The sequence below is a fragment of the Rana temporaria genome, chromosome 5 (assembly GCF_905171775.1).
Source record: "Rana temporaria chromosome 5, aRanTem1.1, whole genome shotgun sequence".
In the NCBI taxonomy this organism is placed as follows: domain Eukaryota; kingdom Metazoa; phylum Chordata; class Amphibia; order Anura; family Ranidae; genus Rana; species Rana temporaria.
This window is the reverse complement of record NC_053493.1, coordinates 101716457-101742587: the sequence shown is the minus strand read 5'-3', so window position 1 is coordinate 101742587 and position 26131 is coordinate 101716457. Positions and strand designations below refer to the sequence as shown.

General features: G+C 44.6%; 1 protein-coding gene across 1 annotated transcript in view; it reads right to left on the bottom strand.

Annotated features, from left to right (window-relative positions):
* Nucleotides 1-26131, bottom strand: part of OXNAD1 (oxidoreductase NAD binding domain containing 1) — a 119159-nt gene that overhangs the window by 26911 nt on the left and 66117 nt on the right. Inside the window, exon 7 of the mRNA XM_040352953.1 lies at nucleotides 19815-20057. Within this exon, the coding sequence (XP_040208887.1) occupies nucleotides 19815-20057 (243 nt within the window). The remainder of the gene's footprint in view (nucleotides 1-19814; nucleotides 20058-26131) is intronic.

The window sequence follows — 26131 nt, the reverse complement described above, 5'->3', positions numbered from 1 at the left end:
GTTGATATGAATTTGGTTTTCCAAATACAGTATCTCACAAAAGTGAGTACACCTCTCACATTTTTGTAAATATTTTAATATATCTTTTCATGTGACAACACTGAAGAAATGACACTTTGCTACAATGTAGTGAGTGTACAGCTTGTATAACAGTGTAAATTTGCTGTCCCCTCAAAATAACTCAACACACAGCCATTAATGTCTAAACCACTGGCAACAAAAGTGAGTACATCGCTAAGTGAAAATGTCCAAATTGGGCCCATTTAGCCATTTTACCTCCCTGTTGTCATGTGACTCGTTAGTGTTACAAGGTCTCAGGTTTAAATGGGGAGCAGGTGTGTTAAATTTGGTGTTATCACTCTAAGGCCACGTACACACGGTCGTTCCAAACTGATGAGAATGGTCCGACGGGCCATTTCCATCGGTTCCTGATGGTCTGATGTGCGTACACACCATCGTTCCAGGTCAGAACGCGGTGACGTCAAACACACGACGTGCTGAATAAAACGAAGTTCAATGCTTCCAAGCATTGCGTTGACTTGATTCTGAGCATGCGCGGGTTTTGAACCGATGCTTTCTGTACTAACCATCGGTTTGGACCGATCGGGCAGCGGTCCATCGGTTCGATTTTGAAGCATGTTTTAAAATTTTGGACCGAAGGAAAACAGACCAATGGGCTATACACACCGTCGGTTTGGACCGATGAAACTGAACCTCAGTCCATTCTCATCGCTTTTGTCCGACCGTGTGTACGCGGTCTCACTCGTTCATACTGGTCAATGGAAGTTCAATATGGCACCTCATGGTAAAGAACTCTCTGAGGATCTGGGAAAAAGAATTGTTGCTCTACATAAAGATGGCCTAGGCTATAAGGTTTCCAAAACCTTGCAGCATGGTGGCCAAGACCATACAGCGTTTTAACAGGACAGGTTCCAATCAGAACAGGCTTTGTCATGGTCGATCAAAGAAGTTGAGTTCACGTACTCAGCATCATATCCAGAGGTTGTCTTTGGGAAATACATGTATGAGTGCTGCCAGCATTTCTGCAGAGGTTGAAGGGGTGGGGGGTCAGCCTGTCAGTGCTCAGACCATATCCATCAAATTGGTCTGCATGACTGTCGTCCCAGAAGGAAGCATCTTCTAAAGATGATGCACAAGAAGGCCCTCAAACAGTTTGCTGAAGACAAGCAGACTAAGGACATGGATTACTGGAACCAAGTCCTGTGGTCTGATGAGACCCAGATAAACTTATTTGGTTCAGATGGTGTCAAGCATATGTGGCGGCAAACAGGTGAGGAGTACCAAAGACAAATGTGTCTTGCCTACGATCAAGCATAGTGGTGGGAGTGTCATAGTCTGGGGCTGCAGGAGTGCTGCCGGCACTGGGTAGCTACAGTTCATTGAGGGAACCATGAATGCCAATATGGACTGTGACATACTGAAGCAGAGCATGATTCCCTCTCTTTGTAGACTGGGCCGCAGGGCAGTATTCCAACATGATAACAACCCCAAACACACCTCCAAGATGACCACTGCCTTGCTAAAGGAGCTGAGGGTAAAGGTGATGGACTGGCCAAGCATGTCTCCAGACCTAAACCGTATTGAGCATTTCTGGGGCATCCGCAAACGGAAGGCAGATGAGCGCAAGGTTTCTAACATCCACCAGCTCTGTGATATCATCATGGAGGAGTGGAAGAGGACTCCAGTGTCAACCTGTGATGCTCTGGTGAATTCCATGCCCAAGAGAGTTAAAACAGTGCTAAAAAATAATGGTGGCCACACAAAATATTGACACTTTGGGTCCAATTTGGGCATTTTCGCTTAGGGATGTACTCACTTTTGTTGCCAGCTCTTTAGTCATTAATTGCTGTGTGTTGAGTTATTTTGAGGGGACAGCAAATTTACAGTTATACAAGCTGCACACTCACAACTTTACATTGTAGCAAAGTGTATTTTCTTCAGTGTTGTCACATGAAAAGATATAATAAAATATGAGGGGTGTAATGACTTTTGTGATATACTGTATTTTTTTAATTGTAATATCCATATTTATCTTATTTATAGAACAATTGTTTGTGAAACAAAATACAGTTTAGGTGATAATGGCCAACTCCATAGGCACTTATAAAAAATGTGTTTGGCAGAGCTGCAGTAGGATTAGACCACGCTCTGCTTTCCTGCAGTCATGCTGATGGTATGTCCTCTGGAGCAGACATTAATGGCTGCACACAAAGCCTCTAAAATACAGAAAAGTATAGCTAATATAAAAGTAACAGGGTTTTCCTGGAGCATTACTGCTGGCAAAACATGAAGGGGTGTTGTTCCATATAGAACTATGCCACACATATGCTAATTTAATCATAACAGCAAAAGCAACAAGAGCATTAAACATATCACTGCTATAAATAGTAAGGGACAGAAGCAGTATGGTGAGATAAGCATCATTTTACAGTCAGATACATGCACTAATCATGCATTCAGAGGCAAAACTTGTGTATTGAATATTTTTAAGCTATGCCTTTGACAAACTTTAACCACTTGCATACTGGGCATATATACCCCCTTCCTGCCCAGGCGAAATTTCAGCTTTCCGGCACTGCGTCGCTTTAACTGACAATTGCGCGGTCGTGTGACGTGGCTCCCAAAAAAAATTGACGTCCTTTTTTTCCCACAAATAGAGCTTTCTTTTGGTGGTATTTGATCGCCTGTGCGTTTTTTATTTTGTGTGCTATAAACAAAAAAAGAGCGGCAATATTGAAAAAACACAATGGGCCAGATTCACAAATGAGATACGACGGCGTTTCTCCTGATACGCCGTCGTATCTCTGTTTCTATCAATGCGACTGATTCATAGAATCAGTTACGCATAGATATCCCTAAGATCCGACAGGTGTAATTGTTTTACACTGTCGGATCTTAGGATGTAGTACCGCGGCCGCCGCTGGGGGGAGTTTGCGTCGTAAAACAGCGTCGGGTATGCAAATTAGGACTTACGGCAGATCCACGACGGTTTTTCGCGTTCGCTACGTCGCCGCTAGTCTAGTTTCCCGTCGCAAAGTTAGTCGTTTTTTTTGGTGCCCTAACTTTAGTCAGCAAGTGTATTGCTGTCTAAAGTATGGCTGTCGTTCCCGCGCCGAAATTCAAAATTTAACGTCATTTGCGTAAGCCGTCCGGGAATACGGAAGTACGCTACGCGCGTCGCCGTTCAAAAAAATGACGTCACGGAGCGCAAAGCACGGCGGGAGTTAAGAAACAGAGAATGCGCAGTAGGTCCGGCGCGGGAGCGCGCCTAATTTAAATGGCACACGCCCATTTAAATTGGCCCGCCTTGCGCCGGAGGCCGCCGGCGTAGTTTTCATCGCAAGTGCTTGGTGAATCAGGCACTTGCGATGAAAAATTTCGGCGGTGTAACGTATCTAGGATACGTTACGCCGCCACGATTCTACGTGAATCTGGCCCAATATTTTTTAATTACGATACGTATTCTTCTACATATTTTTAGTAAAAAAAATAAAAAATCGCAATAAGCGTATAGTGACTGGTTTGCGCAAAAGTTATAGCGCCTACAAAATAGGGGACATAATTATTATTTTTTTACTAGTAATGGCGGCGATCTGTGATTTTTTATTGGAACTGCGACATTATGGCGGACACATCGGACACCTTTGACACATTTTTGGGACCATTCACATTTATACAGTGAACAGTGCTATAAATATGCACTGCTTACTGTATAAATGTGACTGGCAGGGAAGGGGTTAACACTAGGGGGCGAGGAAGGAGTTAAATGTGTATCCTGGCAGTGATTCTTACTGTGGGGGGAGGGGGCTGACTGGGGAAGGTGACCGATGGTTGTCCCTATGTACAAGGGACACAGCATCAGTCTCCTCTCCCTGACAGGACGTGGATCTCTGTGTTTACACACAGAGATCCACGGTCCTGCTCAGTTACTGGGCAATCGCGGGTGGTTTAAAATTACTTAACAAAAAAAAAAAATAGCTTTACTCTTCCTAAAGCTAAGCTACTTGGTAATTCATAATAACCCATTACATGAATCCTTTATTTTCTGCCACTTAGCCCCTACTCTGGACCCATGTCAGTCATGGTAACATATCTATCATATTTTGGATTGCTTTACCAACTTGATCAAAATGCCCTTTAGTTTCCAAATTACTTCACTATGTTTGTGTATTATGTATACCAGTCCCTCACATCTTTTTTGTAACATACAGTGGAACCTCGGTTTAAGAGTAACTTGGTTTGAGAGCGTTTTGATTTGCGAGCGACTTTTTTTTTTAATTCTGACTTTGTTTACAAGTGTTGACTCGCAAGACAAGCAGAATTCAAGCTAAATAGGCCTGCAGTACCTCACTTGGCCTGAGGTACGGGGGCGCAGAAGCTGAGCAGAGCCGAAAATAGGCCTGCAGTACCTCATTTGGCCTGAGGTACGGGGGCGCAGGAGCCGAGAAAAGCTGAACATTGGCCTGCAGTTCCTCATTTGGCCTGAGGTATGGGGTGCAGGAAACTTCCCGAAGTGTCCTCTGGCCTTTTCGGACATTTTTGGCGCTCTCTGGCGCCCCCCCACCTCTGGCCGCATTCAGTATTGTATCCCATTGAAGTCAATGCGGAACAAATTATTTTTGTTTCCATCGACTTCAATGGGAAAACTCGCTTTGATATGCGAGTACTTTGGACTACGAGCATACTCCTGGAACGGAATATGCTCGTAATCCGAGGTTCAACTGTACAGTACAACATGTGGTCTTGTATTTAAACTGGAAAAGGGCAACATCACCCTACTCCTATAAACACTGTAATGTACCCCCCATCCCCACCATTCAGAATAGCCCACTTGTCTTGGCTCCCTGGTCAGGCACTCACTACTGATGTGGGACAAGGTAAAGAATATTTTTTTAAGATATCCACACATATAACACATATGCAGAACTCTACCCTAATTCACTGATAACCTATCATGCAGCCCCCCATGTGTCAAATTATGGAGTATTAAAGTGGTAGAAAACACACCAAAATAGGAGAATCTATCCACTATCAGCACATAAATATTCAAAACAAAACAAAAAAAAAAACATTCCCCTGACTCCTATGCCACGATTCTACAAATGTGTTAACACCGCCTTGACATTAACCTTTACTAACTTTGAAGGTATATATTTGCATACATTTTACACCCCTAAGTTCACCTCTTCCTTATATTTGTCCATTAACTGAACACAAAACACTAATGCCCTGTACACACGATCAGTTCGTCTGATGAAAACAGTCTGATGGATTTTTCCATCAGTAATCCGATGAAGCTGACTGATGATCAGTCTTGCCTACACACCATCAGGTAAAAAAAAACGATCGTGTCAGAACAAGGTGACGTAAAACACAACGACGTGCTGAAAAAAATTAAGTTCAATGCCCACCCACCATTGCCAGGAATGAATGCACCCACCATTGCCAGGAATGAACTCACGAGCACCAAAGATTACCTACAGGAGAATCTCCTTTTTACACGGCGGCCTCTTTAATAGAAAGTCCCGCCTCCTTTGATGGACAGAACAGTTGTCCAATGGCAGTGCCGAAGACGGGACATCTTTTGTGGCCCCGGCACTGGGAGATTGTCGGGGGACACAAAAGATATATATGTCCAAATAACCAGGCGGGCCATTCAAAACCGGGGGGCGAGCCGCGTTTGGCACGCGGGCCGGACTTTGGACATGCCTGGTATACACGGACAGTTTTTTTTCATTCAATCAGCAGGTGGAACTAAAAAAAAAAAAAAATATGACAGATTGCATATCAGCACAAGTGATTTTGTTGCGGAGATCTCCCCTGCTGTTCTATTGAATGCCAACAGCGGGCTCCTCCACCCCCCCAGAATGAACAAATCAGCGTTTACAGCCATTGGCTGTGAGCGCTGATTGGATGCTGGGTTTTCCAGCATGTCCCTTCAACAGAAACCGGTCGTTGGGGAGATAGCTGTACACAATGACCTAAAGTCAGCCGGTTCCTGCTGAACTGGACGATTTTCGGCCAGTATGTACCCAACTTAGTATGTACCCAACTTAACTTAGAGATCAACTTTTGACTCATCGCAGAACATCATCTATGTGATCGTTGTCCCCCTCACATCATTCCAGCACTAACATTTGAAGAATTCAGCTGCTCTGGTAATTTTCTCTCCACAACACCATATTCAAGGAAGTTTGTTGTCCTTTACAAGCTGCAACATTGTTGAGATATGCAAATCTGAGCTTTATAGAAAGTGGTCATCCCAATGTAAAAGTTTCAACTTTTACCCTGTTTAAGCTGGCCATAGATGGGTAGAATTTCCCAAATTTTTTTTTAGGAAAAGAAGGTCCTAAGAAAGCTTGTTCATTTTTGGATCATTAGTCGATCAAATCGATGTTTGTTTTAAACCACAGTGACTAGAAAATCTAAAGGAGCAGGATGGAATTTTTCTTGAACAAACAAATTTCCAACAGTGTATATGGTTTTTGTTTGGTTAAAGGAGTTGTAAATAAAACATTTTTTTTTGCTGAAATGACTGTTTACAGAGTATAGAGACATAATAGTTAACTGATTCCTTTTAAAAATGATTAAAAATAGATAAAAATCAATTATATAATGTACCTGTAGTTTCCAGTTTCGTTTTTGCATGTTGTTTCCTGCCTCTGTTGTACAGAGCCACAGAGCCAAAACAGGGCAGTAATGGTTTGTAAAACGAAACTGATTGGTGCTGAGGGGTTCTAGACACACAGTAATCACACCTCCTTGATTAGTGACCACAGAGAGAAAGCTCCCAGTACTGTGGTTATCAGGAAACAGACAACCAGGAAGTGTGGAGATCAGAGAAGAATTACAGCAACTTGAGAGCAAAAACGAACAATGAGGACATGAAAACAGCACTGCATTAAGGTAAAGGAAGCTATTAAGATAAAAAAAAAAATCCTTTACAAACCCTTTAAGTCCATGCAGTCTAAAATCAAATGTTAAAACCAAACAACATGTTTTGGAAGGACATTTAAACATTCTGATCATTTTCGTACAAAAAAAACATCTTTCTCTTAAACCATCTGTAACAAGTAGTCGGCAGTGTACTGGCTGTGATCTAACTTCTGTATTCATCAATAAAACTGAATACATTTCTCTAAGCAACAGCTATTCATTTTTCACATGCACCCCTGGGTGAGGCTACAAGTGGCAAAGCCAACATATATTGTTGCAGGAATGATCCACCATTCTCATAACACAAAAGCAATTGCTAATAATTTGTGTAGAATTTATGTTTAATGGAGTTTACATTTTTTCCCAAGGAAACAGCTGTCAAAATACAAGGTCAATACCCCTCACACATTTAAGCTAGAAAACTCAGGGGTCAAACATGACAAAGGATGGGAATCAAAAGTGATCACTAAGGCTTTCAGGGGAATTGCTGGAAAACATCAGACTGATGAAGGCTTGTTCCTTTCTACTCACAGAAAATAGTAAAATGCATGGACTGCTTTTGCACGGAAGTTTACTTAAAGGGGTGGTTCCCCCTAAAACACATTGCTAACAATAGATTCGTAAGACCCGTTACACTGCGGGTAGGCTGGCTTTTTTTTTAGTACATACCGAGATCTCCCCGTCTCGTTCCTTGTCGGTGGGCGTTCCTAGTTGATTGACGTTCCTCGGACGGGCGCGTACGTGACGTCACGACTTTCCGAAAGAAGCCGAACGTCGCTGCACATGCGCCGTATAGAGCCGACTCTATACGGCGCATGCGCAGCGACGTTCGGCTTCTTTCGGAAAGTCGTGACGTCACGTACGCGCCCGTCCGAGGAACGTCAATCAACTAGGAACGCCCACCGCCAAGGGACGAGACGGGGAGATCTCGGTATGTACGAAAAAAAAAAAAAAAAAGCCAGCCTACCCGCAGTGTAACGGGTCTTACGAATCTATTGTTAGAAATTAGTTTTAGGGGGAACCACCGCTTTAAGTTCACATATAATATGTGGGCAGGTTTAGAGGCTGCAATGACAACAAGCATCTCTCATCCTCTTTTGTCATCAAAGATTGATGTTTACCTAAGGCCTATTCCAGTGCTGTATGTCATTGCTAATTGTTACAGAGTGCTTCCTGACACTCTGGCAGAACAAGAGAACCAACCTTGTTGGCTCTTCAAAACCAACATTAAGCAAAGCATTAGCTTTGACAATAAGTTAAAGTGTAACTCCAGTCTCTAAGGCCTCATTCACACTTGGCGGACACCGTCCCTACGGAGTCCGCCTGCTCCTGTCGGCTCAGCGGGAGATCAGTCCGCAGATCTCCGCTGGGCCAACGGATGACAAGCTCCTCTCTGCTCACTGAGCGGGGAGGGGCTTGTCAGGCACCGCTGTGTCCTATGGAGCGATCTGATGAAAGCGGACAGCATGTCCGTTTTCATCAGATCTTACCCGATCCGATCCGCATGGACGGATGGGGACTTGGCCCCCATACATCTGTTTTTAGCGGGTCGGATGTCAGCGGACATGTCTCCGCTGACATCCGACGCTCCATAGTGATGCATGGAGCGGCCGTTCAGGTCCGTGACAGACGGACCTGAACGGCCCTAAGGCATGCCCCAATATTTTCAAGAGTTCTACCTACCCAAAAGCCATCTAGAACACCTACTTGGTGTCTTAATGAGATGTTATTGCAAGACCCCGAGGTCAAAGCAGATGTCATTGATGAACTGAATACTTACTACATCAATTAGGATTTTATAGACAGTCGTCTCCCCACTCTGGGCTGCTCATTAATTCTATATAAGGGGGATATTAAAATAGTTTTAACTAAATATGGCCACAGGGCTAGATAACGAAGAGAAAATAAAGCTAGCGTACTTATTTAGTAAATTACACAAACTTGAACTGAGCCATAAACAAACCTCCGATAGACTGTTTGAAAGAGGAACACAGTGACAATAACAGATTAGGGACGACTCCCATTGCAAAGCTAAACACATACTCATGAAAGCTCAACACGTACAAGTAAGGGGACAAGTACAGTGGGTGACCGCGATATTGTGTCAATCTCGCTCCCTTTCCTGGCGAGATTGACCACCTACGAGCCCCATCGCGGGAGCCAGCGCCGAGCAGGGCAGCCGCGATGGAGACAAAGCCGTCATAGAAGCGACGGGAGATCCGACTTGGATTCCCGCCAATTCTAGCATCGGCATTTGGTACGCATTCCTGAGAGGGAGAACTCCACGCCAATATTGGAATAAAAAAACGGCATGGGTTCCCCCCCCAGGAGCATACCAGGCCCTTAGGTCTGGTATGGGTTGTAGGGAGACCCCCATACGCCGAAAAACTGACGTAGGGGGTCCCCCTACAATCCATACCAGACCCGTATCCAAAGCACGCTACCCGGCCGGCCAGGAAGGGAGTGGGGACGAGCGAGCGCCCCCCCCCCTCCTGAGCCGTACCAGGCTGCATGCCCTCAACATGGGGGGGTCGGGTGCTCTGGGGCAGGGGAGCGCACTGCGGGGCCCCCCCACCCCAGAGCACCCTGTCCCCATGTTGATAAGGACAGGGCCTCTTCCCGACAACCCTGGCCGTTGGTTGTCGGGGTCTGCGGGTGGGGGGCTTATCGGAATCTGGGAGCCCCCTCAAATAAGGGGGCCCCCAGATACCGGCCCCCCACCCTAAGTGAATTGATATGGGGTACATCGTACCCCTACCCATTCACCTGGAGGCAAAGTGTTAAAGTAAATAAACACACAACACAGGGTTTTTAAAATAATTTATTAGTTTGCTCCGGAGGCCCCCCCTGTCTTCTTTAGCTCTTTTAGCACGGGGAGCTTCTTCACCGCCGTCTGGTTCTCTTCCGCTCTCCGGGGGGGGCTTCTTCTTCCGCTGTCCGGGGGTCTCCTCTGCTCTCCTTCTGCTCTCCGGGGGTCTTCTCCGCTCTTCAGGAGTCTTCTTCTATTTTCGCTGCTCTCCGCTGTTGACTCGGCGCACCCCGGTTCTTCCTCCCGCTGTCCGGTGCCTTATCCTTCAGGGCTGGCCGCCGCTATACTAGCGGCGGCCAGTCCGCTCTTCTGTGACGTCATCTTCTTCACTTCTCTTCTTCTGCCTTCTCCCGGTGTTGACCCGACGCCTCTTCTCGCTGCAATGACGGGTGCGCGGCTTGCATCCGACTTATATAGGCCTCACAGTCCCATCATGCTCCGGTACCTACCCACGTGGTACCTACCCACGTGGTACCTACCCACGTAGGTAGCTACTGGAGCATGATGGGACTGTGAGGCCTATATAAGTCGGATGCAAGCCACCATCTCGCTCGGCGTGGACCAGGTAAGTGTTCTTCACCTCGTTTCGAGGTAAGTATTTCATAATCAGCTAGTATGCGGTGCATACTAGCTGATTATGCCTTTTGCCTTGCAGGTTTAAAAAAAAAAAAATTTATATATGCGGTTTACAACCGCTTTAATTTCACAGAAAGCTATAATGTGTTTTGCCTTCACCAGATTTATATTTTCCTGGATGTTCACACAAATAAAGTACCTGTCCTCACATGAAAAAAAAATTCTGGCATCTATTTTAGCCCAATTCCTACCACAAGGGCTCATGTACAGATGAAAACAGATTTTGCTATTGGCTGTTATATCTGCAAACCAAGGCCCATTCATAAAATGCATTTTGCAATATGTAACCTGTGATGCAGTTCTCTCTGAAAAATGCAACAGAGAGAGTGAGAGCTCGGTTATTGGAGAACTGGTTGTCTGACTCTCATTGGCCGAAAGAGGCTACAGAAGATCAACAGCACTGAGATGAATAAAACAAAGTAGAAAGTGGTAATAGTTTATCATTCAGCCAACAAAATGTCTTCCAGTTAGGGTTCAGGTATACTATAACAGTCACACTATACTAAATGTCATCCGTTAAATAAAAAAATAAGCCATAATCATTGCTTCCTAAAGTATAAAAATGACAGTAAAAACAAAGGAACAAAACTCTAGCTCACTTGTTTTGCCTAGCATGAACAAATAATCAAATAATTAAATTTACAATGCAGATTCTTGATTAGCTCTGGAGATTAATCTTTTATATGAATCAAGTAAAAAAACATTTTATGATAACTGTACAAATGAGCTAAAACCCCCATTGCACTTTGATTTACATTTCTGTGTGAATGTACAAGTAGTACATGGTAAAACCATTTTTAACTTGTGAGCAACTGTTTCATATTATAGTAAGTTCTCACATTTCACGTAATATTGGGTATCCAATTTCATTTTCAGCCAAGAAGCAAATGTTTTTTTCTGATTAAATAATTTAAATATAGCATATAGGTATAATGGTATGGAAATACAGAATAAGGATAATGGAGCTTTGCTGTATTACGTCTGCATATGTGACCAACCAACAACATGTTCAACCAAGTTACTGGACCCAAACTGTATATTTTAGTTATGTACAGCTCCCTGCAATCCAATTTTTCCCTGATGTGTGCACTACTAAAATGCATGCATAATCCAGGAGAAAATAGTTAGAATGTTGCCATTTCCTATGAGGTTTTTTCTCAAGCACCATTTTATAATTGTGCATCTCTGTGAAGCGGTCTCTTCTGATCTCTGCTCCATTCTCATTAACATTCATGGAGCTGGAATACAACACACTATATGGAAATAGTTTTGTGGACACCTGAATTGATCATCACATCTACATGAGTTTGTTGGACAGCCTATAGCCTATTCCAAAACTATAGGCATTAAAGTGGTTCTAAAGTTAAATGTTATTTACCTTAATGCAATCCCTGCAGTGTGTCAAACTGCACTGTGTGTGTCAATAGACGCCCACAGCCTGGTTTGGCAACGAGCCTGCTTGTCTGCACCAACATCAAGCAGTGTGCTATGGTGGCAGACACAGAAGAGGAGTCATCGAGAGCTCCGGCAGGGAACCTCAGAAGAGGAGGTTCGGGGCCGAACCGTACATTGCGATTGAACAGAGAAGGTAAGTATAACATGTTTGTTATTTTAGGGGGGGGGGAATACTTTAAACCCACTCTAATATGGAGCAATCACCCCACACACACACACTAGGTGGCTAAAACAGCTTCTCTTCATCTAGATAGGCTTTCTACAAAATTTTGGGGTGTCTCTGTGGGAATTTGAAGAAAAGGAAATAATGGCAGCTGCTCTAATCAGTTTGAAACTAACACTTTTACACATGGCAGCGTGACTTCAACATATCTTTACAAATGTATGCAATAAAAAAGGGATTTTTAATACAGCTTACCTGTAAAATCCTTTTCTTGGAGTACATCACGGGACACAGAGCGGCATATTCATTACTATATGGGTTATATGGAGTACCTTCAGGTGTTGACACTGGCAATCTCAAACAGGAAATGCCCCTCCCTATATAACCCCCTCCCATAGGAGGAGTACCTCAGTTTTGTAGCAAGCAGTATGCCTCCCAAAATGGTCCCCAAAAAGAGGGGTGGGAGCTCTGTGTCCCGTGATGTACTCCAAGAAAAGGATTTTACAGGTAAGCTGTATTAAAAATCCCTTTTTCTTTATCGTACATCACGGGACACAGAGCGGCATATTCATTACTATATGGGATGTCCCAAAGCAATGCTCACAATGAGGGGAGGGAGAACATCTCCAAGACAAAAGGATTTAATTTAGAGAATACTCAAATCATAATAAATCCAACTTAGTTGAGAAAAATAATCTTAAATTTTAAATTTAACTCAAAAAAGAGGAGCCCCCGGATTCCGAGGGTCTCAAACTGCAGCCTGCAGCACTGCCTGCCCAAAGGCTGTATCAGAATTCCTTCTTACGTCCAACTGGTAGAACTTTGTAAACGTGTGGACAGAAGACCAGGTTGCCGCCTTGCAAACTTGAGCCATAGAGATCTGGTGGTGTGCTGCCCAGGAGGCGCCCATGGCCCTAGTAGAATGAGCCTTTAATGATACTGGAGGAGGCAACCCTTTCAAGCCGTAGGCCTGAGTGATTAATTGCTTAATCCACCTAGAAATGGTGGACTTTGCAGCTGCCTGCCCCTTCTTGGGCCCATCCGGTAATATGAACAGCACATCTGTTTTCCGGATCTTCTTTGTAGCTTTAAGATAGGCCTTCATGGCCCTGACGATATCCAAGGTATGCAGCAACCCTTCCTTTCTGGAAGTAGGTTTAGGGAAGAAGGATGGTAATACCAAATCCTGGTTCAAATGAAAACTGGATACAACCTTCGGTAGGAAGTAGGGGTGCAACGGATCAAAAAACTCACGGATCGGATCGATCCTCGGATCAGGAGTCACGGATCGGATCAATTTCGGATCAGCAAAAAAAAAAAAAAAAGACAAATCTTGTTACACCCACCAGAGTTTTAGATTTCACAGTTCTTCTCAACACAAAATGGAGCTTATGTGCTTAAATACAGTGTTTGGAAATCCGACGGACTGTTTATTGCTAATGTGACAGAACACCTCTGATTTTCACATTTAAACAGTCCGTCAGATTTACAAATACTGTATTTAAGCGTATAAGCTCTGTTTTGTGTTGAAATAACTGCATCTCGCAATACTTATATGTGCAGCCAAGTGGAAGTCGCAGCCCCATGTACGAAAGTGGTGTCATCAGTTCCCTACTGTGACCTGAACTATCCCAATCATCAGATCCCTTTAGTGTCATTGATCGGCGGGCTGAGTGCTGTGTGCCTAGTGAAAATCCCCCCTACGTGCTCAGTCCATACAGATCCCCCCGATCGCCTCCTCTCTCTTCTCTGGCAAGCAGCAGGACGCCCGGTGCGGCGGCGGCAACAGCGGCTCCCCGTGTGGATTTCTCAAGGTGCAGCATGGAGCTCATCGCTGGGCTGTTAGGAGTCAATGACATATTGAGCTCAAGTGCCCACAAACTTCCGAGGAGCAGCCTGCATCCCCCGCGCCGGGTGGACCTCGATGGCCGCCGCTTTGATAGCTAGGCCGAAGCCGCGGCCTTTCCTATGGACCGGGAGGCCCGTGGATCGCTGTGTGTCCCGACCCGAAGGTGCTGATCCGTACGGATCAGTTGCACCCCTAGTGACAATACTTGATGTGTTCCCACTGTCATATGGCATTCTTGTGCCACAGTGCCTACACACCGTCACGGTTTTATCCACTAACCTCTTTCCTTCATCATTATATTTGACAGGGATGCCAAAATGCTCCCATACATGGGGATTTAAATGACGCGGGGCATTCAAGCTCCTCCGTTCGCCATGACCACGCTGTGTGTGGACTGAACATGCGCAAATTATTATATATTTTTTTTTTTAGAAAACAATCCTCGGATCACGTGTGTGCGGTTCGGATCAATCTTTTTCGGTTCGGATCACGGATCAATGACGATCCGTTGCACCCCTAGTAGGAAGGAAGGATGAGGGCGGAGAACGACCCTGTCCTTATGAAAAATAAGATATGGTTCCTTACAGGATAAGGCCGCCAGTTCCGATACTCTTCTTGCGGAAACTATGGCGACCAAAAATACTAACTTTCTTGTCAGTAAAACCAAAGGAATTTCAGCCAACGGCTCAAACGGTTGTTTCTGTAAACTTGACAGAACAAGGTTTAAATCCCACGGGCAAAGCGGGGATTTAACTGGAGGTTTAATACGTAAGACCCCTTGAAGGAAGGTCTTAACCAGCGAGTGGGTGGCCAGCGGCCGCTGAAACCACACTGACAGAGCAGAAATCTGTCCTTTGATTGTGCTTAATGCCAATCCTTTATCCACTCCTAGCTGGAGAAAACTTAATACTCTATCGATGGTAAATTTGCGAGAAAGCCATCGCTTGGACTCACACCAGCCTACATAGGCCTTCCAGACCCTGTAATAAATCACCCTAGAGACCGGTTTCCTGGCTCTGATTAGGGTAGAGATTACCTTCTGAGACAGACCTCTACCCCTGAGAATCAGGGATTCAGCTTCCAGGCCGTCAAATTTAGATGCCGTAAGGCAGGGTGGAGGATCGGACCTTGCGATAGCAGGTCTGGCCGTAGAGGAAGAGTCCAAGGGTCTCCCACTACCATCCTTAAGATTAGTGAGTACCATGCCCTTCTGGGCCATGCTGGAGCTACCAGGATGACTGGTATGTGCTCCACCCGGATCCTGCGCAGCAGGCGGGGTAGTAACTGGAGCGGGGGAAACGCATAAAGAAGTTTGAACCGATGCCAAGGGCAAACCAACGCATCGGTTCCGCAGGCCATCGGATCCCTTGAGCGGGACATGAACCTGTCTAGCTTCTTGTTGAGTCTCGATGCCATGATATCCACGTCCGGCACTCCCCATCTTTGGCAGAGTGCTTGAAAGATTTGTGGATGCAGAGACCATTCCCCCGGCAAAAGAGTCTGGCGGCTTAAGAAGTCCGCCTGAAAGTTGTCCACTCCTGGAATGAATATTGCCGATATGCAGGGCACATGAGCCTCTGCCCATAGGAGAATCAAGCTCACCTCTCTGAGCGGCTTGACTCCTGGTTCCCCCTTGGTGATTTATGTATGCCACGGCCGTGGCATTGTCTGATTGAATTCTCACCGGGAACCCCTGCAATTTTGACGTCCAAGCCCTGAGGGCTAGTCGAGCAGCTCTGAGCTCCAAGATGTTGATGGGCAACTGCTTCTCTGGCGTTGCCCAAGTACCTTGGCGAGTGCAACCATCCAAAATTGCTCCCCAGCCCGTCAGGCTGGCGTCTGTGGTCACTATCTTCCAAGCCACTGGGCTGAAAGACTTCCCCTTCAGTAGATTCTGAGGGTCTAACCACCAGCACAGACTTTGTCGGACTCTTGATGAGAGCGGCAACGGGATATCCAAGGCCTGCGGCCTTCTGCTCCATGCTGACAGGATGGCTGCCTGCAGGATGCGAGTGTGGCTCTGGGCGTATGGTACCGCCTCGAATGTGGCCACCATCTTGCCTAGTAATCTCATACATAGGCGAATAGTCGGTTCCTTCTTGCTTAGAACCAGTAGGATTAATTCCTTGATGGCTTTGACCTTCCTCAGAGGTAGAAACACTCTTTGTTGTTCTGTGTCTAATCTCATGCCGAGATATTCCAACTGCCTTGTGGGCAGGAAAGCTGACTTTTCTCGATTTAGGACCCAGCCGAACTTCTCGAGGTATTGGACCGTGAGGGCCACTGCTCGCTCCAAGCCGGGAGACGAGTGATCTATGACTAGGAGGTCGTCCAGGTATGCTAGGATCGTGACCCCTTGGATCCTTAGTTTGGCTAGGATTGGAGCTAGGACCTTCGTGAACACCCGGGGGGCCGTAGCCAACCCGAAGGGAAGCGCCACGAATTGGAAGTGACGCGAAGCCACCATGAAGCGTAGATATCTTTGATGTGGCTGATAAATTGGAAGATGAAGGTAGGCATCCTTTATGTCTATGGACGCCATGAAGTCGTCCTTTTGGAGTGTGGTAGCTGCTGACCGCACGGTTTCCATCCGAAATGAGCGGATCTTTAGGTATGTATTTACCATCTTTAGGTCCAAAATTGGCCTGACATCTCCATTGGACTTCGGGATGATGAATAGGTTGGAGTAGAAACCTAGCCCCTGTTCCAGGACTGGTACCTCTACTATTACTTCCTGGGAAAGTAGATGATTTAATGCCGACATTAATGCGGCTCCTTTCTCCGGATCGTTTGGAATCCTCGACTCCTGGAAATGAAGAGGAGGAAACCTTAGGAAATCTAATTTGTAGCCCGTGGCCACGGAAGACCGTACCCACTCGTCGGGAATGCTGGCTTCCCAAACCTCTGAAAAGAGTCGCAGCCTTCCCCCCACCTTCGTGGGTGGGGGCGCCCCTTCATAAGGTCGGCTTGGGGGCTGGGTTTGCTGGTTTGCGAACCCACTGCTTTCTGCCTTTAGCAGCCTGTCCTTGTGATTTGCTGTTGAAGCCGAAGTTTGCTTTCGCAGGAGGCCGTCGATACTGTTTGGCATTAGAGGGCCCCTGCCCAGGGGAGTGCTGTCGTTTAAACGCAGGCCCCTGAAACTTCCTCTTAGTTGGCAAGAGAGTACTTTTGCCATTTGAAATGGTTTGAATGTATTTATCTAGGTCTTCTCCGAAGAGTCGTCCTCCATGGAAGGGGAACCCTACCAGGAGCTTCTTGCATGGGGGCTCGGCCTCCCAGCTTTTTAACCATAAGAGTCTTCTCATATGGATAAGGGATAACGATAAACGTGACGCTTGCTGGATAGAATCCTTAATTGCGTCTACTGTAAAACATATGGCCTTAGGGACATCCGAAAATTCTTCTGCCTGCTGGGCAGGAATAAGTTTAAGCATCTGCTTAACCTGATCCGATAATGCTTGAGCAACCCCAATCGCAGCCACAGCTGGCTGTACTACTGCCCCTGCAGTAGTGAAGGAGTTCTTAAGTAGTGCTTCCAAGCGTTTATCAACTGGATCCTTGAATACCTGTATGTTTTCTACAGGGCATGTTAATGATTTGTTAATACATGAGATGGCTGCGTCCACTGCAGGAGTAGCCCATTTCTTGGAAAATTTATCTTCCATAGGATATAGGGCAGAGAATCTTTTAGGTGGTAAGAAGATTTTTCTGGCTTGTTCCAATCTTGGAACAAAACTCCCTCTAGTAGAGGGTGGATCGGAAATACTGCATTGCTTTGAGGCGCCCTCAGTGAGCCCAAAGCTGAAACCGTAGATACCTGGAGATCTGGTACTGGCAAGTTGAATGCATTTATGGACCAAGTCCGTTAAGGCTTGAGTCCACCAGCTCTCCCCTTGGGAGACTGCTCCAGACTCCTCTGTATCCGGATCTTCGATCCCTGAACCTACTTGGTCCTTGTCCAAGAGGTCGTCCAATTCCCCTGAGGAAAGGACCTCCTCTTCTGAGGGTCTGCGCTCGGGCGACGGAGATCTAATCCGTTTACTGCCCCGCATAGCTGTGGCTATCATTTTTCCCATTCTTTTCTCCATCTCTCTTAAAGAGGTGAGTAATACCTCGTCCGTGACCATCTTAGGGTTGGACTGACCCGCGCCAGCTCCAGCCCCAGATCCCGATGGCCCCAAGGCTCCCTGTGGGGAAAGCAGCGGCATAACTTTGTCCGAGACCTTAGACTCTCCGGATGCCATGGTACAATACCAAGGTACACCTGCTACCTATTGGTATTTGGAACTATAAAAGTTAATTGCCCAAACACCTGTTTGGGGGATAAAAAATGCTTCCTCTCCCCTAGATGACTTTTTTTTTTATTTTATTTTTTTTCGTTTTTGTTTCAAATCCAGGAAAGAAAAAACATTCTGTCCCCCTGAGTAGTATTGCAAAGAAAAACTATGAGATGGAAAAGAAAACAGCCTATTTCTAGGCTTGAAAAAACAGTCTTCTGAAGACTGCAATATCCTTTCTGGCCACTGTGTGTCCTCGGCGCCCCGTGCTGCCGCTCTGGTCTTTCCTCCCCCGTTCCAAAGTATTGAATGGAACAAACAAGGAAGGGCCGCCCCTTCCTTAAGCCACTGACCCGCCCTTCCCCCCCCAGCAATCTCAAACAGGAAATGCCCCTCCCGACAGGGGGGGGGGGGGGGTTTGGGAGGAAGGGACCTCTCTGTTCCAGCAAACTGCAGCCTGCAGCCTGGAACCATGAGGAGGTCAGCTCTGAGGAGGAAGACTGAATGGAGCATCGCCTGGAGGCTTGCAGGTAAGCACAGCTCTCTGACACACACATATATTTTTATATCACACAGGCCCCACTCAATGCTTTTCCAACACTACAAGGGAGGTCACATCTTATGGGGAATAATACATATAGAGCCATCCTATCTTTATGATATGTGACTAGTTTGCCAGATGCAGTGCATAACTTTAGGCATGTCCCCTGTGACCCCCCAGAAAAAAACCTGCTAAGAACCAAGTTCCGCAAGTTTTCCCCTCACTTACCTGCTCCATGCCGCAGGACTTTGCCAAGCAAGAGGCCCAATCTTCCCCCATCTCCGTGGGGATGTCTAGACCTTCAGGCCCTGGGTTCCTATGAAGGATCCACTGTCCTGGGCCCATATAGCACCCTGGCAACAGAAAACATTAGGCACCCCACTGGCGTAAAAACTGAGGTACTCCTCCTATGGGAGGGGGTTATATAGGGAGGGGCATTTCCTGTTTGAGATTGCCAGTGTCAACACCTGAAGGTACTCCATATAACCCATATAGTAATGAATATGCCGCTCTGTGTCCCGTGATGTACGATAAAGAAAGTCGTGTTTTAGACCTGAGTAGTTGAGCAGTTTTTTTTTTTTGGGCCAACTTGAAAGTATGGTCAGGACTCGCTTTGTGGGAATTTGTGCTTATTCAGCCCTAAAAACATTTATGAGGTCAGGTAATGATGTTCGAAACAAACACCTGCTTTACAACTGGCATTCCAATTCATTGGGCAAAGGTAACACATGACATCACTTCCGAATTTTTATTCTGTCTTATGAGAATTATCATACTTTAGTCTTCATTTTTGATCTGGAGACTAGCATGCAAAAAAAAAAAAAAAAAAACACGATCATTCGTCCATAATTCTCATTGTGTATACTAGGCTTTAGGACTTTTTGTAGGCTATGCAAGATTCTCCACACCACACTGGCCAAGAAAAGCCTTTATAGTGCTGGCTTTGTACACAGGGGCACAGTCAAGTTATGACAGAAAAGGGCCTTCGCCAAACAGCTGCCATGAGGCTGAAAGCACACGATCGTCTATAATAACTTTGTACTATAAATTGCAGCATTAACATTACCCTTTGCTGGGGACACCTGAAATCTATAAATTGGCACATTTAATGCATATTCAGTAGTTACCTTAAATAATAATTCGGTAGTGTTCTTGGCACAGTAATAAAGCTTCACATTCCCCATTCGGAAACCTCTGCCTGTTGTCTCCAAGGCTTTGTGAAGGTCAGCAACATGTAGTAGTATAGAAAACAAAGGATTGATTCCTACTCCACCAGCGATTAAGACCAAATCCACTGGTGAGTCTGTTGCCTGTGGATCAAAGAAGAACTCTCCTCCTACTCGTAATGCTACTTCTGAGCCGAGGGAACACTGTGAAAGGGAAATGAGAGGAAAAAAATTTATAAGCAAGGACACCTGAGAAAACCTGTACATGTAGCGCAAACACACAGATAAAATAATATCTGTACACTAGTGTGTGCTTGAGATATATATATATATATATATATATATACACATACATACACACACACACACATATATATATACACATACACTATGTATCTTGCATTCCCCATTACTCTCCCATCCAACTATAAACCGCACCCACTTTGACGAAAAGCAGGCAAGGATTTGATGTAGAAGGGCAGAGCTTAAATAAAATACACCTATAATTACTATAAAAAGAAAACTTAAGGTTAAAAATGTTAGTTAATAAATGTACTTCCCCCCAGCTTCCTGCAAGGGGGGATGTCACCATCGTTCTGATGAGATCTCGGGGGAATGCATCGAAATCTTGTGATGATGCTATAGCACAGTGCAAAAACATCTTCACCCATGATTGGGGCTAATCCGCATCCCCTGAGATCTTGCTGGAAGGATGGTAGCATGATTCGCACATAGGCTCCACAGAAGTAGGAGTAGGGTTAGTATATTAACTAACTTTGGCACTAGCATTTTGGCATAGGGGAGGGGGTGCTCGGTAAATAAGAAGACCTAGCATTTTAAGTGCAAAATCCACTTTGAAGCCATGTCGTATCCAGAATAATACACCACTTTGCAGCAGTTATTAAGTCAATTTGAGCTCTTGGGAGCTGTTTAATGGTCACTTACACCCTCAATGACTTCTAATATTGGTATAACCTATGGTAAAGGGTACAATATCTCCCCAACATACTAATCCTGTGTACTGTGCAGTAAACATCTACTTACACAGCCTAGAACATACACTGATTTTATCTAACTTATAATACCACAAATGTATTTTTCTTTAGCAAGGTCTGAGTACACAGAAAATCTAAATACAATGTAAATGTAGTAAATCATTTTTTTTTCTCCCCTCAGGCAATGTATTAGAAGTAAAGGACCAATATTTTCCATCTGTAACTTGGAAGGCAGATATCTACCATCTGCAACTGGCTGCAAGAATAACATGGTATGGCATTAGAAAACACTTGGCAATGCAGCCTGCTGGCATGATCATGATTATTTCATGTTAATGAGAGTCTATACCATTGTGTCTGCTTGCTCATCACACGTGAGGATATCATTTACGCTATCACATGTGTAATGATAGATATAGTATTGGTTAGATACAACCGGACAAATTGATACTATTTTTTCCAACAGCAGCTAAATAGATTTCACCTACTTTCCTTAGCAGGTGTGAAAATCAAAGCAACCATCTGATTGGCTGTATTGAGCACACTTTCCTTTTTTGCCAGTTTTCTTTTTGCAAAAGTGGAATTGCAGTCAATTTTGTTTTGGAAAGATTGGAGAGGGTTTTAGAATTTTAAACAATGTACAATGGGAGGACTAAAGACATCCAGTACACCCCCTCCAACATCTGTTTTACAGATTTACATATTGCTACCAATAGGAGGGAGAACTTATACCCCTGTTTACAAATGCAATGCAAGATCTCTTCCTTTAACAAAAAATAAAAGGTAATGGGTTATCAGTTTGTGAGCAAAGCCCCGAAGAAGAACCTTCATGTAGATTTAAAGGATGGTCAAAAATTAAGCCAGGAACTAGAAAACAACAGAGACGGCACTTATGCATCAAACAAGTAATGAACATGGCACTGTATATTACTTTGTGTGAACCTCAATAGTAGGGATTTGGTGAAATACCTGTTAGATATCAAGTCAGGAGAGATAACATCATGGAGATAGCGACAGCAAAAAAGAAAGACAGCCTCACTCCAAATGAATGAGTGGTCCCATGCAGTCAACATTACCATCCTTCCTAAAATCCCATACTATTTCTAAACTCTAGCCATTCGTGCTTATCTTTCTTCTTATGCCTGCTACAGAATAGGATACTTTCCTTTATCTGGGAGTATAAACGCACCGGGGTCCCTTGCTCCACTATATATGGACAGACTACAAAGAGGAATTTGGGTTCCTAATATAGCGAAATACAATCTGGCAGTGCAGATCTCCCAACTAACCTTACTGTATGCGATCTCGGACGTTCCTCTGGGGCTGCTTCTGGAACTCCCCGACTGTACCCCAATTCCTGTATCGGCCTTATTATGGCTTCTCCATAAGGTTCATCCTCCTGCTCTAGGCACCCTCATGCTTCATAGCCTAAAACCTAGGGAGTCAGTCCGTTACTCAGGAAACCTCCTGACACCTTTCCTTCTGCTTCTTTCCCATTTCAACAACCCTCTATTTCTGGAATGTTCCAAACCACCAGAATCTTTTTTCTGGTGGTTATCTCATGGATTCACGAAGGTTCACCACCTCCTTACGTTTCTCCTCCTGGTCCTCATTCCAGGGAACTCACGAGGCACCACCCACTGAGTTTTTTCATTACGCCCAACTATGCCACTGGGTGACCTCTCTGAGATGGAATTCTACTTACCCTTAAAAAAAAAGGCCTTTGAGCACACCTGCTTACACTTTCCTGGTTCTACAGGCACCATCTCGAGGATCTACACCACCCCTAAAACCATTTATTCCCCTGCTGCTGCCTCCTACAAATCCTGATGGGAACGTGACCTGAATTGGAGTGGAGTGAAGTAAGGCCTGGTCCTTCATTGCAACATGCTTACTTTAACCCTGCTACTCTGGAGACTGCCTATAAGGTCTTCCTAAGATGGTATTGGGTTCCAGCCCATATAGCAAGTTCAAACCCATCCTATAGCAAGAGGTGCTTCAGAGGATGCGGCCAACAAAGAGATGTTATTCATATCTGGTGGTCCTGCTCCCCTTTAACCGGGTTTCCAGTCCAGGGTTTTTGCTCTTCTTTATACTTTGTTCCATTTGCCCATCCGCAAAGATGCTAAACTGGTCTTGCTACATTGCCCGATCCAGGGCTTATTTTTCTACCAACAAAAGCTGGCGACCTACCTTTTTATTGCTGCCTAAAGCCTCGTACACACGATAGGTTAACCAGGGGACAACGGTCTGAAGGACCGCTGTCATAGGTTAACCGATGAAGCTGACTGATGGTCCTTCACGCCTACACACCATAGGTTAAATAACCGATCGTGTCAGAACGCGGTGACGTAAAACACAACAACGTGTTGAAAAAAAACGAAGTTCAATGGTTCCAAGCATGCGTCGACTTGATTCTGAGCATGCGTGGATTTTTAACCGATGGTCGTGCCTACTAACGATCAGTTTTGACCTATCAGTTAGGAATCCATAGGTTAATTTTAAAGCAAGTTGGCTTTCTTTTAACCTATGGTTAAATGACCTATGGGGCCCACACACGATCGGTTTTGACCGATGAAAACGGTCCTTCAGATCGTTGTCCTCTGGTTAACCTATTGTGTGTACAAGGCCTTACGCACAGTTGCCAGGGACTAGGAAGAAACCAATGAAGACCATTTTGTCTAACCTTATGGTTTCACAAAAAAATGTCCAGCATTTTACACAACTCTTATACTAAATATGTATGGACACCCTGGTGGTCATATGTTCTCCCCACCCTGCATCTGACCAGTCTGGCCATTTTATAACCGACTTCACCTAAACCCAAGCCTGCAGGAACTTAATCCCCCCCTTTCTCCCCTGCTATCGTCTCTTTATCCTTTCTTCCCTTCTCTGTCCCCCCACCCTTTATATATTCCCCCCCTTTCTATTTCTGCCACTTCCCCACCTCCCCATGGTATGCTCCTAAGCCCTCAGGCCCCGTACACACGACCGAGGAACTCGACGTGCCAAACACATCGAGTTCCTCGGCCAGTTCAGCCCTGAAGCCGCCGAGGAGCTCGGCGGGCCGAGAGCTCCCATAGAACAACGAGAGAATAGAGAACATGTTCTCTATTTTCTCGACGAGTTCCTCGGCGGCTCCATCGGGCCGAAAGTGTACACACGACAGAGTTTCTCGGCAGAATCAGGCTCTGACCGAGTTTCTCGCCGAATTCTGCCGAGAAACTCTGTCGTGTGTACGAGGCCTCAGACGTAGGTCTCCTTTGCAGACCCACGGCCTGTCTCACAAAGGTCATATTATAGGCTTTTACCCCACTAAACTGTTACATTATATGTCAATCAACCAATGCCATTATTTTTTGCTTTCTTTTCATTACTGGGTCACCAGTTGTTTTGTTACAGCAAATTTTTCAATAAAGATTATTGTACCAGAAGATTTAATGAATGGCTCAGTGCAAGACAGACCACTTGAACTCTGTCGTCTGATGTATTTCACTCACAATCTCCTTACACTATGAATAAGCTAACTGCAAGTAAAACGCATCAGGGCACGAAGTTCAAGTGGTCTGCCTTGTAGTGAACTCCTCATTAAATCGGTATTAGTCCCGAAACCAAAAATGTAATATAATGCAGTTTACCAATCCTTTAGATATGGTGGCTGGAGTATTGCCTGGTTTGTTTTTTTACCTTCAGTTCCAAATAAATTCCCTTTGTTCCCTGCCCACTATAATTGTTATCACACTCCTGTTCTACTGTACCTTACTGAGTCATCAAAAGGTTCTAATTTACAAAATCCCAAACAGATATCATTCCACAAATGGTGTTTTTGTCAAAGGCAAAGCAGGTACATCTACTAGCTATTCATACAGGAGAGTGGTAGAATCATGATTCTCTACCTTGGAGATGCATGCTTCATCAGAACCTAAGTTTATCAGCAGTGCCAAGTTTCTCAGTCCATGTTCATGGTTACCATGGTAATGACGCACACCACTCCAAAGTATATGAACATAATTCTACTAACCTCTAACATGAATGTAACTCCGCTAAAAAGAAGAGACCTTAGCGGTCATACATAATTTCCTTTATTATTAGTTCATTTTATATACAGTTGTTGCCATATCTGTTGTTATGCTTATTGGTGAGAGTCTAGCTGTGGGCGATAGCCACTTGGCTGACTCTTCCCTCCAATCATTATTGTGACTGTATGCGGACTGTGCCTTCTAATGTTTATTGTCCTTTTTCTGTTTGACATGTCGAAATTTCCAATAAACATATTTTCAACTCTAACGTGAATGTAAGGTGGATACCTCCTTACCTAGAACTTTGGTGTCCAAGTCCTTTTTTGGAAAGTTTCAAATTAATTTACATTAAAATTATTATTATATTAAACACAACATTTTTCAGACCTTAAATACTATTTCTTTTAAAACCCTGGCTCACAGTGAAACTTGAAAAATAAAGCCATAATAGGAAAGATTTATAACAAAATTAAAAACACAGAGCAAAATGCAGAACCCAAGAGCAGAGAAAGCCAATCATGTTATGAACTCACTGAGCCAGTATAATCCTAGACTTAGAGAAAAATCAACACTGCTCATAGCACTGATGTTAAGGAATTGTCTTTTTTCTTTAAAGCTAGTGTTAATAGGAAACACAACCTCTACACCAGTGGTCTCAAAGTACCGGCCCGCGGGCCATTTGCGGCCCGCGGACCAGTTATAAATGGCCCGCAGGCAGGGTGGAAGTGAGGGGAGCAAAAAAAAATAATAAAAAAAAATATATATATATATTTTTTTTTAGCTGGCGCCATCTGGTGGTGAGCCGTTGGTATTACAAGTTATTACCACCAGATGTGAGCTGGCGCCATCTGGTGGTGGCCGTTGGTATTACAAGTTAAGCATTACAAGTTAAACAGCAATTCTAATGTCATTTTACACTATTTTCACTGCCATATTCTTCCCTCTAATTAGAACCCCCAAACATTATATATATTTTTTATCCTAACACCCTAGAGAATAAAATAGCGATCGTTGCAATACTTTCTGTTACGCCGTATTTGCGCAGCGGTCTTACAAGCGCACTTTTTTGGGAAAAAATTACACTTTTTTTAATTAAAAAATAAGACAACAGTAAAGTTATCCCCATTTTTTTTTATATTATGAAAGATAATGTTACGCCGAGTAAATTCATACCCAACATGTCACGCTTCAAAATTGTGTCCGCTTGTGGAATGCCGACAAACTTTTTTACCCTTTAAAATCTTCATAGGCGATGTTTAAAAAA